The sequence below is a fragment of the Cydia strobilella genome, chromosome 7, assembly GCF_947568885.1.
Source record: "Cydia strobilella chromosome 7, ilCydStro3.1, whole genome shotgun sequence".
NCBI classification, from domain to species: Eukaryota; Metazoa; Arthropoda; class Insecta; order Lepidoptera; family Tortricidae; genus Cydia; species Cydia strobilella.
The window spans coordinates 8396431-8411842 of NC_086047.1; the positions used below are offsets into that span (position 1 = coordinate 8396431).

General features: G+C 34.2%; 1 protein-coding gene and 1 long non-coding RNA gene across 2 annotated transcripts in view; both read right to left on the bottom strand.

The window, feature by feature from the left end:
* LOC134743050 (uncharacterized) overlaps positions 1-15412 on the bottom strand; it is a 28003-nt gene that overhangs the window by 3764 nt on the left and 8827 nt on the right. The gene's annotated exons all lie outside the window — the stretch shown is intronic.
* LOC134743048 (cuticle protein 19-like) lies at positions 871-11300 on the bottom strand. Its single transcript, XM_063676329.1, has 4 exons — positions 11020-11300; positions 8180-8338; positions 3470-3566; positions 871-1066 (listed from the first exon to the last, which is right to left on the bottom strand). The coding sequence occupies exons 1-4, from the start codon at positions 11029-11031 to the stop codon at positions 921-923; spliced, it is 414 nt and encodes a 137-aa protein (XP_063532399.1). The 5' UTR covers positions 11032-11300; the 3' UTR covers positions 871-920.

The following is a 15412-nucleotide window of genomic DNA, read 5'->3' on the forward strand; positions in this document are numbered from 1 at the left end:
ATATTTTCCAAAAGTTTATTTAGCTAGTACTAGGTACTGCTACTCTTGTCTGATAGTGAGGAACGGTATGGTCAGGGAGGTTCTTTTGAAGATAAATAACCACTATGTAGTCTTATATTGTATCAATTTATTCTCACATTTATTTGTGACAATTGTAAATATGATACAAAAGTTTTACATAAAACGAAAAGGAAATTAGATTACCACGTCTCTACTCTTTACATACATCATGGTATCAAGTAGATACATTTATTTATGTGGTACGTGCTAAAACGTATTAAAAAATCTAGTTAGTCTAGTTAGTTATAAACATCAGGTACATCTTGTGAAATTTATCTAAATAAGATATAAATAAAAACAAGAATAATTATTTCTTCCTAGCGAGAAGCGTAAAAGAGTACTTAAATCTAATCAACAATAACCTAGATTTAAATAACAGTAACACTTAAAACTTAGCAAAATCGAGCATAAGGCCTTCTAAGACACAGTACGACTATGAGAGATCGTATCCAATAAATTCATTAAGAATTTAGCAATTGTCAACAATGTTCGTTTGTTTTTCATTAAATTAGTAACGTCAACTTAAATCAACGCAGGTAAGTAGGCGGATGCGTATTGCTTAACCAAGACACTCGTATCTGACCAAACAGCTACACCGAATGTAGTTTCCTCTAATATTATATATCTAACAAGATCTTTCATTAACTTTAACATGTTAAAATTGTAAATATTAAGTACATACAAAAAATACCCGACGAAACTTTTAATGTGTGCCATATGACCCACTCAGCAAAGACTGGAGTTTTTTTCCATTGGCATAATTAAAAAACAACGAATATGCAAAACAGTCCAGTAAATTCTAGAGCAAAATTTTTCTCCCTGCGTTGACACAAGTAAGTTATGAACTAATATAGTAAACACTAATGATGGTGATGGTGAAGAAGAGCGGCTTCGTGCTGGGAGATGGGCGCCGTCTTGTGCACGACCGCGTTGAACCCGTTATGTTTGTCGGCCGTGTAGTCCACAGTGCGCAGGGAACCGTCCGGCTCCACGACTGTGTATTGACCTGAAAACGACGGATTTTATATTATTTTTAGGTTTACATAGTGTTTATTTAGTCAAATACGGTTACGGTTTTCTCTATGGAAACCCATTGAGTATTTCCCGCTGCGTTACCTTCTCACATTGGCATACAAAATCGAAAAACGTATGTAAAAACCTTGAGCCAAGGAATCCTCTCAAACGTATCGGATTTAGGACATTATTTTTTAGTAAAAAAATTGGTCACAAGAAAAAATTATAAATTAAATTATTTAATGTTGCCCAAAACTAGGCTTTAATATAATTGTATTGTATTGTATTTTCCATCTTTATGTACGGTGCAGAAACCTGGTGCATCAAAAGCTTGGACAAGAGCAAAATCGATGCTTTCGAGATGTGGTGTTGGAGAAAGATGCTAAGAATCCCATGGACCGCAATGAGAACAAATGAGTCCATTCTGAGAGAACTAAAAATTACCAAACGACTCTCAACAATCTGCCAGGAAAGGGCTCTCAGATTCTTTGGGCACATAATGCGATCGCCGCACCACAGCCTCGAACGTGACATCATACTGGGGCAAGTTGAAGGCAAGCGCGCTAGAGGAAGAGCCCCGGCAAGATGGTCGGATTCCATTAGACAAGCATGTGGTTCCATGCAGAGGGCAGCCCACATAGCCCTTGATCGCGTTAAATGGAGGGATATAGTTCTTGGTCACGATCCTCAGTCATGAGGGAACGACGAAGAAGAAGAAGAAGAAGAAAACTAGGCTAGGCCGATTTGTAAAATTATAAAATACTAGCTTTTGCCCGCGACTTCGTCTGCGTGGAATCAGTAACAGCAGCTAGAATAAGTTTAGCGCCTGGAGAAAGTCTTATAGCAATCATTCAATTTGAGCATAATACAAATTACACAAGGCAACTCATTAATTATCTCAATTCCACCATGATTCCACCCCGCTTTTCACCCTCTTAAGAGATGATTTTCGGGATAAAAACTATCCTATATCCTTCCCCGGGAATCAAACTATCTCTATACCAAATTTCAACTAAATCGGTTCAGCGGAGAGGCCGTAGTCGATTTTGGAGCAAAAATGTAAAATTGATAGATTTAGTCGTTGAAATTATACACGTTTTGTTACGTAATATCTAAATAACAAGTATTGATTTCTATTAGCACGTCTTCTCATCTTGCCTTTTAATAATGAGGTCGCGAGCGTGCGTCACCGGTAATGCATGAAGAGAAGGGGCAGTTTTTAAAAATTCATCAAAAAGTCATGGTGGTAAATTATACAAATTGATGTATAAGAATAGTTTCAGCAAATGTTGTAGATTGTTTACGTATCAAAATTACGTTGAAATTAAGTAGATTTTCAGAGAAATTGTCACTTGTTTTGAAGTAATTTCTGGGGAAAATTGATTTCGTCTAACTTTCATTTACACTACTTCCAAGTCATAATAATAAAAATGTTGTCTGATAAACGTCAAGTACAGGATATGTGTAATACAAAATTACCATGTTTAGCAGTCCAAACTTAACGAAATTTACAAATACGAGCGACAAAATCAGTGCTTTACGCGCGTTTACCTAAACGTCCATCAGAAAAGCAAACATTACTAATTTAGTGAGTCTGTTTTCAAAAAACTGATCGGATAAAAGGTAAGATAAGAAGACGTGCTAATAGATACCAGTACTTGTTATTTCAATTAGGTAACAAAAGGTGTAAAATTTCACGGACTAAATCTATCAATTTTACATTTTTGCGACTAAAATCGACACCGGCCTCTTAAGCGTGAAGAGGTAACAGACAGACACACTTTCGCATTTATAATATTAGTATGGATATTAGTATGGATATGGATAGTTAGGTACAGTCTAGTGTAAAAATATGGGTGCACACATCATACTCAAAAATAATTAGGAACTATTTTGAGTAAGTTATATGCACCCATATTTTTACACTTGACTGTACGTCCCAACTAGGGAACAAATTAAACTATATTATTAAATATTTTTGGTTTGTGTTTTTAAGTACATACACAACTATATGTACTAAAAATCCTACGAAACTATTATTTGTAAATTAAAAACATACATATATGTCATACTAAAGAAAAAGTGACCAGAGGGCTTGGTCACTTTTTCTTTAGTATATGACTGACATCTATTTCAGTTTGGTACGGTACGAGTACGCCATGTCCCATTGTCAGTACATCGTCCGATTCTAATGAGAACCTGGAGAAATCGAAAGATCTCTTCGAATATTATAGGTAAGTACCTATCATTTACCTATTCTCCAGGTTCAGCAGGCAGGATATTTTTTTTATAGTAACTCGTGATGAAAACCAAAAAATGATGTTTTGCGAAGTCGGCTCTCTCTTTGTTGTAAATAAAGTCAGGTATACGAATTGAGTACACACAGTGATCTTACCTTTGACTACATCGCCGTCGCGGCTCTCGTGATGAGTTTTGATATCACCAGTGTGGAAGTCGTTCACTCCATATTTGAAGACGTATTTTGGATACGCCTGAAACAGATAAAGAAACATTATCTATAAAAATAATACTCATCGAGACAATTCTAACAAACCCAAACACAATTCGTTTGCGTTGTTTAATCACAGACCCAGTTCCCATGGCCACCTCCTGTCTCCATCGTCAGATCAGCTCCATTTCATCATAATAATTATTGTATTGTCATCCGGTTTACATATGTATGCAAAATTACAACTCAATCGGAAATCGGGAAGTGGTTCTTTAGCTTACTAACATAATAACAGGGCAAGGTAAATAAAATAAACAGTAACTGTCATATATTAATTCTAAGGTATGCTGCAGGTAACTAAAATAATAAATGTTACTGTATGAAGAGGGCATTTAGAACTGTGCCCAAATATCGGGAATTCATTTTTAACACTCGTAGTAATTGTAGTATTATCAAATGTCCCCAAAATGTACCTACCTTGAAACGTTCTACTACCTAGGTACCTTAGCTTTCCTCTCGTGGATCTCCAATATTATAGACGATTAAAAAGATCTCGACACCCCTCCTTATCAATAGAACTACCTGTTATGTACAGGTATTTAAAATTCCATCATTCTACTCACGTTTCCCTTCCATCGTAATACTTTAGAAGTTTAAACTATCATTACATAAACAATGTCACAGCTATGCACATACTAACTAGCGCAAATCCTCACAGATCGCTCTTTTATCGCAGTGAAACGTTTTACGAATGACGATCATTATGTAAGTGCTTCCGCTGTCGCGCACTGGTTATGTGACGAGAGAGGAGCGAGCAGATATGCTATTAGCATTTTTTTATGGCATAGATAACTGGATTTTACGGGTATGCGCTCATTAGTGATAAGGCCGCCTTTTTTATCTCTGTCTTTATGTATTATGTGTGTTTCCTTGTAAATTTATTTTCAGATTGTGCAATAAAGAGGATTTGTATTGTATTGTATTCCTTCGTATATTTCTTACTAATTTAGTTTGACTAGATTTTTGTTTATGAACAATCAAATTCGTGCAAATAAGTATTGGAGTTTTTTCACAAGTTACTAAACTCGGTAATATAATGTTGATGTTTGTAATGACCGATTTTATTTAAAGTTGTGTACACGACTTCCGTTTAATTCATAAACTTTTGTTATTGTTCTTTAATTCTGGGACACTCTTTTTCAATAAGGTTAACCATAATAAAGAGAAGAAAACAGCATACTTGTAACTCGCAGTTTTATGAAATACGACCTTGTTGGCATAATTGTGAGGCGTGTGGCTTTCAAACCTGAGATTGTGGATAAAGAACCCTCTCTAAGATGACTTATTTAAATAAAGGGCTTATTTAAATCAGACTGTACTTAGTTTGATTATTCTACTAAAAATCTCGGTAACAATTTGAATTTCGTAGGATTTTTACGCAGTATTTATAATAGATACAAAAAAAAATACACGATTTTGTTTAGATATCAACCGCCTATAAATCGCGACCTCTTGTCACTGGCACCACCGCCAAAAGTTTGCGAAGAAGCGCGTGCGACTGTCAACTAACAGAATGCGACACAGGAAGTGTCGTTTGTATGAGAATTCCTGCTTATTCATGAATATAAAACTGATTTATATCTACTCTTTATTGTCTACATTATGCAGTGATTACTAATACTTCTTCTCGACCTTTTTAGTCTAGTCTAGTTTAATTTTACTAAACAAGAAATATCGTATCTCTGTCCCCGCTTAATTTGTTCGATGAAATTAGCAAATATCATTATATATAGGTTTTCTTTTAGCGAAAAAATATTTTCCTGTATGTAAACACATAAAAAACAAACAAAAACCTATTAAATATAATCTTTTCCGACATTTATATATTTATTGTATTGTGTACTTATTTAAAATGAATTAGTATTTATAGCTGTTACGACTATTGAACGATAATCGCCAATTAATTTTATGATCATGTAGAGGTAAAAGTACTTATATTATTTTTTATCACCCTGTTAAAATTAAAGTGAAAGATTCGATTTTGAAATGACTTCATGGTTTTATAAAGTATATTTTTTTCACAATTTGCTATTAACGTACCTCAGTAATTAAAAAATATTTAATTTAATCACATCAATTATTATTATATGTTCCAGGTTATTATTATATTATAATTACCTGAATTTAAATAATAGCGTGAATAGCATGATATTATTGGTCTGTATTTAGAATTTTTTGATTGAAAGCACCGTTAGCATAAAAGTTCTTATAACATGTTCATTAATATAATACTTAAATTATTGCTATCCATTTAGATATCCCAGTCTTTTGATAGGCTTACGTGGGGATATAACTTCCCTCCCTCCCTTAACCCTCCTCCTCCCTCCTTGTCCCTTAGACAGTCCCAGTCGGTAGCATCACTCAAGGGAAAATTACATAAGTTGTGGCTTTCTGATGACTTGTGTTGTACTTAGTTGAGTACTAAGATTATTTATTTAGTTGTGATAATATATATATATATATATATATGTATATATATGTATTTATGGGTATATATTTGTGTTTATATGGATATGTATTGTATATATATGTTTATTTTATATTCTAGATTACAGGTTTTAATTATTTACGTTTGTAATAATTGAACCATAATTTACTTTCTGTTCATAGTGTTCGTTTGTCTATCTTGATCTGTTTATTGTTTCATTCTCAATTGCTCAAAGGTTGACTGGAAGAGATCCCTTATAGGGATAAGTCCGCCTTTGTACATTGTATATATTTATGTTCTTTTATTGTGTTTGTAATCTGTCTTATGTACAATAAAGTGTTTACATACATACATACATACATACATAACTCCAATACGTAGAGGCCTTCTGTCATGTAGAACGCCTGCTGGAACTACTTATATTAATTATTTAGTGAAAAATATCTTGCCAAATGTGAATACACGTTTTTAAAACTCACTACTTAAGTACTTACCTACCTGTTTAATTTATTTTCTTTTCACAAATGAACATGATATGACTTTTGTGAATGATCGTTTTTCGGTTATGTTTGTAAAAGTTAATTACTTATACTTATAGCATTATGATCTACATAATTAATCCCATTGTGACGACCGGTCTGGCCTAGTGGGTAGTGACCCTGCCTATAAAGCAGATGATCCCGGGTTCGCATCCCGGTAAGGGTAGTTATTTGTGTGACGTTGATGACACAGATATTTGTTCCTGACCCTGAGCCATGGCTCTTAGTATCCACAACACAAGCCTTCTTGAGCTTACCGTGGGGCTTAGTCAATTTGTGTATAAATGTCCTATATTTATTATTATTTATTTATTCTGATTATCACAGTTCCATAATTAAAAACAAAAGAATAACACTTACTGTAACGAATAACACTTACTCATTATAATCCTAGCATGCATTAATGTCATTGCTATACATAATAGTTTGCGAGCGTTGCAACGCTACTTCGTTGCGTTTTGTATAACCGTTTGAATATTTGATTGGTTTCATTTCCATACCCGTCGTGCTACAAATTCGCACGTCGCTTTCGGTTTCCGTCAATTTAATGTCATTTCGGTATCCGTTAAGTGATAAATATTATTCGATGATGTTTACATGTAATAATTCTAGTCTGGCGTCCAAACTGAAAACTTTTTACCTTTACAATAACTTTGTAAATTTCTTCTATTGTCAATGTTTTTAATATCTGTGTTTTGGTATTATTTACTGGTATATTATTATATAGTTTATTACAATTTGATTTTGAATGTAAGTATGAAAATCAAAATATCTACGAACCAAATTTAAAAATTATTACCAACAGGTATTGAAGATGTAATGTTTTCTTTAAGTATATTTCTAGAGTTTTTATTGCAGTTTAACGATTCAACATTTATTCGAAGTAAACGGCATTTTATATACACTTGAATAATACTTACATGATGGTTAAAAGTGAAACAGTGAATATTGAAATGGTAATGGAAAGCCATTGCAATGAAAGTGGTAATTGAAGTGTAATGTGTATATTGGAGTAAGCACTGGGGCATTTCGTATGACTGACTTTACGACTAACACTTGAATAAAGTCTTCTCTAGACTAGAAGGATTATTAGACATTTAAATGTTGCTAAATCGGATGATGGAGAACGCCTTATTATATGTTAGGTCCGCCTTTCGCTCGTTGACTGTATCTTTTTAGTATTCAAATTTATTACATCTATAAATTAATACACGCAGACGTATATTTTATTTATAGATTTTAGTTTATATTTATAGTATTAGTAGTTTTATATTTTATAGTAATGTGTAAGGCGGTTATCACACTGATGCGCCTTCCGAGTGAAATGCCCTGTGACACCCGCCTAAGCTAGGGAGGTGAAGCACAGCAAAATGTTATTTCGATTGCAATAAAATCAGATAATCAGGTATGTAATGTTGTGTTCATGCTTAACGTTTCCAGAACTCCCGAGGAGGCATCTGTGATGTAATACAGTAGTACCTATTGTATTTGCCTATGAATCCAGTGTTGACATCCAGCAAATGACACCTTTGGAAAAATCCATAGGCTACGGTTTCTGCACCCCAAAAAATTGACCCCATTTTTCCAGTCACACAATTGTACGGTATTGTAAATGTAAAAAGATTTTACATAATAGTCAACGTGTTCATCCTCGGAGACGTGGTGCTCGAAGCCCAGGCGAGGCTGCGCGCGCTGGACGGTCGCCGTGGACTTAGATTCAGAGGGCCGGACGTATGTGAACATCCGACAGTGTGCGCACGCCACTAGCGCCAGGGCTACGATTGTTAGCTGAAAATTTTAACAAATGAGATGAGATAGATGTAAAAATATGCCGTCAGAAGCTTCTTCGTTTACGCCTCTATTGTGCTAATCATTTTTATATCTTTGTATGACCAGGAATCAGATTTACTGCAAGTTGTAAGGTCGGGTATAAAGTAAAGTACAAGGTACTTGTTTAAAATTAACTAAATTTACGCTCAGGAATATACCCTTGAAATTAACAAATTAAAAAGAACACGATGTATCAAGAAAGGTACGGTAGGTACCACATGATCAAACGGTAGGTAGTATTTGAATTATATTTGCAAGGGAAAAATATATGAATTTATACCAAAACTATAATATTATTTGACAGCTAATTCAAAAGAATGTAAAATGTGTTACGGTAGAATTAAAACACTTATGCATTAATAGTATCAAACTAACTTTCATAGCAGATTAATTATAGTGTACCTACTTTTGAATAAATTAACTTATGGCGCTCTACTTTTTCTTTATTTTGTAATTTTATGGGTTTGTAACTCGGTCAAAAATGGACACCCTACTAAATATTCACTAATTACAGAATAAAAGAAATATTCAGTTTATAATTATGTAAAGAGATTAGAGCTATTAAGAGCTACACTATGTATACTATAAATACTGTTAGTAATACTGTAATAATATTAACATTTTGTAGAAAACTGATGTGTGTAGTGAAACTGTGACATTCAATCATATTTTTAAATGCCATGTATATTCTGGTGTCATGTATGTTAACTAAGTACTTTGTAATTTCGAAACGTATAAGTACTAACCCCACACATAATTTTTTCAAAAAGTTATCTATGAAATTTTATATTATATGATTTACATTTTTTTTATATTGATATTTTAACTGCGAATATTGGTGCTATTATATCATCTATTTACATACCATAATCATCAACTAAACGATAGTGAAACCACAACTAAGTAGATGTTTAATTCACAAGCTGACTTAATAAAATCATCTTTGAAGTAGGTAAACAATGGGTTTATTGTATTATCAATACATCATCGATAAAACAAAGGTAACTTTTTTCGTTGTACTCCCACAGCTTTCAGAAGATGCCGGTTATTGTCACCGCAGTTATGTGGAATGTTTTCTTGTCATGACTTAAGTTCACTTTTGTTTTCACTTAGGGCCGGTACAGACGGACTGCAACCCGACTGCAACTTGTATCGGCCGACGTTGCAGTTGGCTTGCAGTCGGGTGGCAGCGCGCCTGTATCGGTCCTTAGACAAATATGTAGTGACGTAAAGGTGCCCGAATTAGAAGGTTATTGGGTGGAAAAATGAAATGGTATAGTCAGTTCGAGCGAATTCTGCGTGCGCCTACTTACGCGAGACGTGGTACAGTGTGGAAGCCTTAAAATAAGGCACAATCTCATTTTAATTTGACAACTATGGTAACACTCCCACACTTTGTAATTGCAATGTCTTAGCAGTGAACTTGGTTCTACCCTACCCGCTTTCGCACACTCCCAAATGTAGTAAACAAGCTATAATGAGGATAAGTTTAATAGTTGTACCTACACATATAATAATAACAAAAAGAGTGTGTGAACTGTGCGATAATAATTGTAGAGTCGGACCAAGGCATCGCATTTGTAACAACAAACTGTGGCACTATGTGTATATTTGTACAATAAAGAGTTTACTACTACTACTACTATCATCATGGATCTATCATCGTTAATGTCAAATTCATACTAAAATATGTTGTTTATAATGAGACTCGCTCACTGTTTTAATCAAATCGGTGCAAAGTTAGCTTAAACGGACTCTGGTCAGTTATTAACAACTTTACTTAGGGTGCGTTAGGCTAAGATTGAACGGGTTTTTCATGCGGGGTAAGATGAAAGGTCGCCCCCGTAATGCTTCGGCATACGGACGATTTTTGTCTTATCCCTCATAAAAAATCCGTTCAATCTTACCCCAACGCACCCTATACATTTTTATCCATCCAAAAGAGACGTAACTATAAAGGATGACACGCTAGACCGAGCCCGGGCCGAGGAGTCCAACATGTCATTTTCTATGACGGCTGATCACGTGGTGCTTTCCATAGAAAACAAAGCGCCGGAAGCTCCTGCCCGGCCCCGGCCCGGTCTAGTGTGAGTCATCCTTTACTAAGTTTTGCTATAAATACAATATCATTGATTTACCGTAGAATTGATGTGATATTCTCAATTTGAGCTTACTATAATAACCAATAGTAAGCTCAATCAAACTGAGAATTCAATTTTTCTAATGTGCATGATGAGCAAACTAGCTTATAAGTTATAATTAGACTGTGTTAAAGCAACGACTCATTTAATTACCTTCGATTTAATAACCGGGAAGGAAACTTAGGTTATCATTTAATCAGATATTGGCTTCCCGCCTTCAGCTATTAGAAAATTCTTTTGACATAAGTACTTCCGAACATGAAATTTGTCGAGAATTTATACAACATTCTGTTACACTGTTGTTGGGTTAATTATTCATTCAGTCACTGGATGTCCATTGAATATTTTTTATGGATATAATGAAAATTTCATAATCATTTGTCATTTTATTAACAGGCGATAATGATAATTTAGGTATAGTTCAGTTACATGTAAATTTGTAAATATGACGTGATTTAAGAGGTTGGGGATGGTGTACCATAAAATAACCATAATCACCTTGAAAGCCATTTTCTCTTCGAAACACTAAAGCACCACACTAAAAACCGAAAAAAGGAGTACGCTTTTCGGTAGCAAGTTTACGAATGTGGCGAGTGAAACCACGCGGGGACTTTATATGTGGCGCGGTGGTGGGCGCCGGGAAAACACGAGATCAGGTAACGGAGGCGTAACAACCCGCGCCCGATTGTTATACTTGGACTAGTTTTTACAAATGAGATTTGATGGCCGTTACGCTTTGTTTTTGTGAAGTTAGAACAATTTTACGATACCGTAAAAAATGTGCCTGTTTGTAGAAGAAGGGTAAGAAGAAGTTACTCGTTAGGTTGTTTACAGTAGTCACCTACATATACCACCTATACCTGCCTTATTGTCCTGGCTGGTAGGTAACTAGTTGATTTTTTGTTCTTCGATAATTACAACTAGGTACTAGAATCTATTGGATACGCGCAATGAAAATATTGAGAGAATCTTTATGAAAAGGCACACTGAACAGAGCTTTATTCCCTACAGCATCACGCATGTAATAATTTGTAGTTCAATCAATAATAATCAATGACAAATTAAAAAATCGTATTGGCAAACAGCCATATATTTTTAACAAGGAACATGAACACAACCTAAGTTAGGTTACCTGCAGATTAAATATAATACTTATATGTAGTGTTGGTCTTTAATTTGAGTTCGTAAATTACCATAAAAATGATTCGTGAAATCTTATAGTACATACTTTATATAAAAGAAAACAACAATTACTATTACCTTAGCTTATGTCATTTCTCACCCATATACATAAAATAATTCAAATGTACGCAGTTATCAGAAGGAGTCTGCAATTTGACATGCAACATTGCACTGCTAAGTGTAGCAAAGCGTAAAGCTCGATCTAATTACATACTTAACAAAACTCTCGATTCGATGTTCTATCTCATTTCAACTAGTTATGTGTATATGCGATAGAGATATTAGTTTGCGATGGAGTAGGATTGCTTGGTAAGCAGTAGTTCATTGAATAATGTTTGATGATTACAGCACTTGCATCAGTTTACGTGTGAAAATTAACTCAGGCTATAAGCGTTCCTTTTATGAGGAAATATTATAATTTCGGTTTTGCATATATGTTTCGATCCCGTAATTACTACAGCGTTAACTAAACCGACGACCGACAGTCAGATAATAAATTTCCGGTTTCACGATATTCAGATCCTGGGAAAAGACTAAAAAAGTCAACTAATTCTCTTTAAGAAACAATTGCTATTTGCATATTACGACAATACTTTACTGAATTATTTGGTTATTTTAAATGATGTATAGGAAAGATAAAATGCGTTAAAAGTTTGGATAATTTAAGCCTGACTGTTCAAAATATACCTATATTATGTATTTTATACACGAAAATAGTTTATAGGAAATTACATGAAGTCTGGTACCTAAAACTTTTTGGTTTAATAAAAGAAATCTCAACGTAAGTTATGTTCTCATTCTGAACAATAAAAGGTTGTCAACATTTGAAGACAACATAATGCCAAAGCCAATACAAGCGCGCGTTGAAGTAATTGTCTAAAGTGGTTACGGAATCTGAATAGTTTCACATATCCACTACTTATCATTCAATGAAATTTGTTCTTTATGCTGCCGGTGACAAAGTCCTGTTTTAATTTATTTGTTAAACTAAAATACGACGTTGAAAAAGCAACTTAACATTTTCCAATTTTGGTGTTGAAAAATTACATTAGTTACATTACCTACGTACAATATGTCACTCATACGCGAGACGAGTTATATAAGCAGTAGTGCTATTGGTCTACTTCACCTTACTATGTTACGCTTCTTCTTAAACTACATTAGTTAGTCCTGTGATGATGTGAGTAGCGTATAGAGCACTAACGGACTAAAACCTAAATTATGATACGATATTTATCATAACAGCAAAATTTGTTAAAATTAGACGATGCAAGATAATCGTGTCGCGTTTTGTTATAGGCCGGCCTCCGTTGGAGTTGCGAAGAAAACTCTTGAATACAACGCAAATAGTTTATTCACTCAGAATACACTGTACAAACTTACACACTAAAAGATTTAGGATACTAGTAGATCCATATTTAAAGAGTAAATTGCGAGTGACAATGTTTTTTCTAGTACCACAGCTAGTACCTATTCGAGTTTTATACAGTAATATTACTGTCAATGCTTCACCTTCATTTTAGTATCACGGGGTAAGCAAATAATTAGGTGTGTATATAACAGTTCGAAGAGTGCCGATTTGACTCTCATGCATGTTTAGCGAAAATTAATGTTGCTGCCGGTTTGATTTAGCCCCGCCCCCCATTTAACCCCCCAACGAGGTCTGCAGTTCTATAGATAGGAAAATTTTAAGACAAATTCTCAGCTTGCCTCAAATACCTACCCTAAAAAAATGTCTTCCAGCTCTCCTACCTAATCAGTGACGGCCTACTTAATACTGTTTTCTATAAACTTTCAGGTTGCTCTTCGTAATTTAAAAGTCCAATAACAATCTATTATAAAAGAAGTCTTCCTAATTAAAGTATTAATTCGGACAATTCCGAAAAGTTCAGAATGGCATTAAATTCCAAAAATGGACTCAAATATGATAGAATAAAGGGTGATTTACGGAATTAGGCGACATTTTGAAGTATTCGGAGTTACACAAATATACCTTATTTCATTAGCACTGAGGAATGTGAACTATCCATCTCCCACATCGATAGTCAGTTTGCTGCAAATTATAGGAAGTATAATATTATTGCATTAAATGAATAGGTATTTTAAAAATAATAAGTTCGGTAGTCGTACATGTTTTCTCTTTGTGTGTTCGTTTCTACTGTAGTGAGGTTATTACTTACATCTGCACAAAACGGGTTTATTTACGATTCTCGGGTCATAATCATAACGCCGTCAGTCGTTACGATGAATATTGCACAATATCTAATAATTAAGTGTAATTATTGCCAGGTTAGCATTACTAGCACCAAACCTGGATGAATGACATAATTTTATAGCCTATATATAAGTAGTTTGTATGTTAGTTAGTATGGGTCAAATCAGATTTTGGATTGAGTCGAAATTTTGCATACGTATGCAAATTGGATGACAATGCAATATTATGATAACATGGGCCCGATCTGATGATGGAGGTGGCCATGGGAACTCTGTGATAAAACAACGCAAAATAATTGTATTTGGGGTTGTTAGAATTGTCTCGATGAGTATTAGTTGGCTGTGAAAAGAAAAATACATTGAGCGACAAAAGCTTATACCAAAAATTATTTTTTTGTCAAAAACTTATTCCCTATTCCAATATTTTATACTGATAGGGTAATGATTATTATGGGGGGGCCTATTACTGGATCCACCTCCATTACCGGGGTTCCATTTGATTACTGGAGCTTCGGTGTCCATGGCTGGAGAAAAAAAACATAGTTTTAATTTGTTAAGTATGTGGAAACCATTCATACAACACGCTTGAAATTTAAAAGACGAATAGGACATTCAACTTTTAACACACTAACCGGTAGAACTTTTACATGTATCAGTGAAATATCACAAATACTTTGAATTTTCGCTTAAATGTCCCATGACTGGTGCCATCACTTATTTACTTAAATTATAGGTAAATAAAAAAAATACCAGGTATTTAGGAAATAACTTCCTAATGTAAACACCTTCCTTGAAACTTTCTCTTACTCTTTATATTTCCTTATAACATTTAAAACAGAGCACAGCCCTCAACTTATTAGCATAAATCAGCATTTGGAATAACAATATGTAGACTAACGTTGACAAGCCCCTCCGTACATACTATCCTCATAGCACATTCAGTCAACACGCCATACTTTACTATTGGTAAAGTAGTCCATCGCCTGTCACACGCATTACCTCACTTGGGTATCTTTATAACTAAACCGTATAAAACGGTGACTGTCTTATTCGCTAATTTTGCTCTACGCAGTCTTAACAACGCTATTGAACAATACAAGATACTTACGTCATCTCATAGTGTAATACATACTTACCGAGTTTTCTTTGATTTATAATACGTTTTGGTAGGACTTATCTTAAGTTGAAATCTTTAAGCCGGAAAAAAAATTGAGTACGATTTAGAAACTGATGTGTGATGCTCTATATGCAATGAAGTTTTGGCCAAGTCCGAGCTAAAATATATGACAGGCCTTAGACCAGTTAGATGGACAAAAAAAACCTGACCTGGTAATGTATTTTTCAAGTACAGTATTTTAAATACCTTGAGACTATTGATACCTAAAATGATTATATTATTGCATTAAACATTATGGTGTTTAGTTCTTTTTAGTTGTAGAATAACTTATTTAATTACTAACACTAGTATTAGGTACTTAGCTTAAGACAAACTAAC

Bases quoted from the DNA above. Each gene is read 5' to 3' on its own strand.
- LOC134743048 (XM_063676329.1), bottom strand. The intron at 3,567-8,179 runs GTAAAATCTTTT...TATCTGTTTCAG, and splicing joins ATGAACACGTTGACTATTAT to GCGTATCCAAAATACGTCTT. The intron at 1,067-3,469 runs GTAAGATCACTG...CGTCGTTTTCAG, and splicing joins CGACGGCGATGTAGTCAAAG to GTCAATACACAGTCGTGGAG.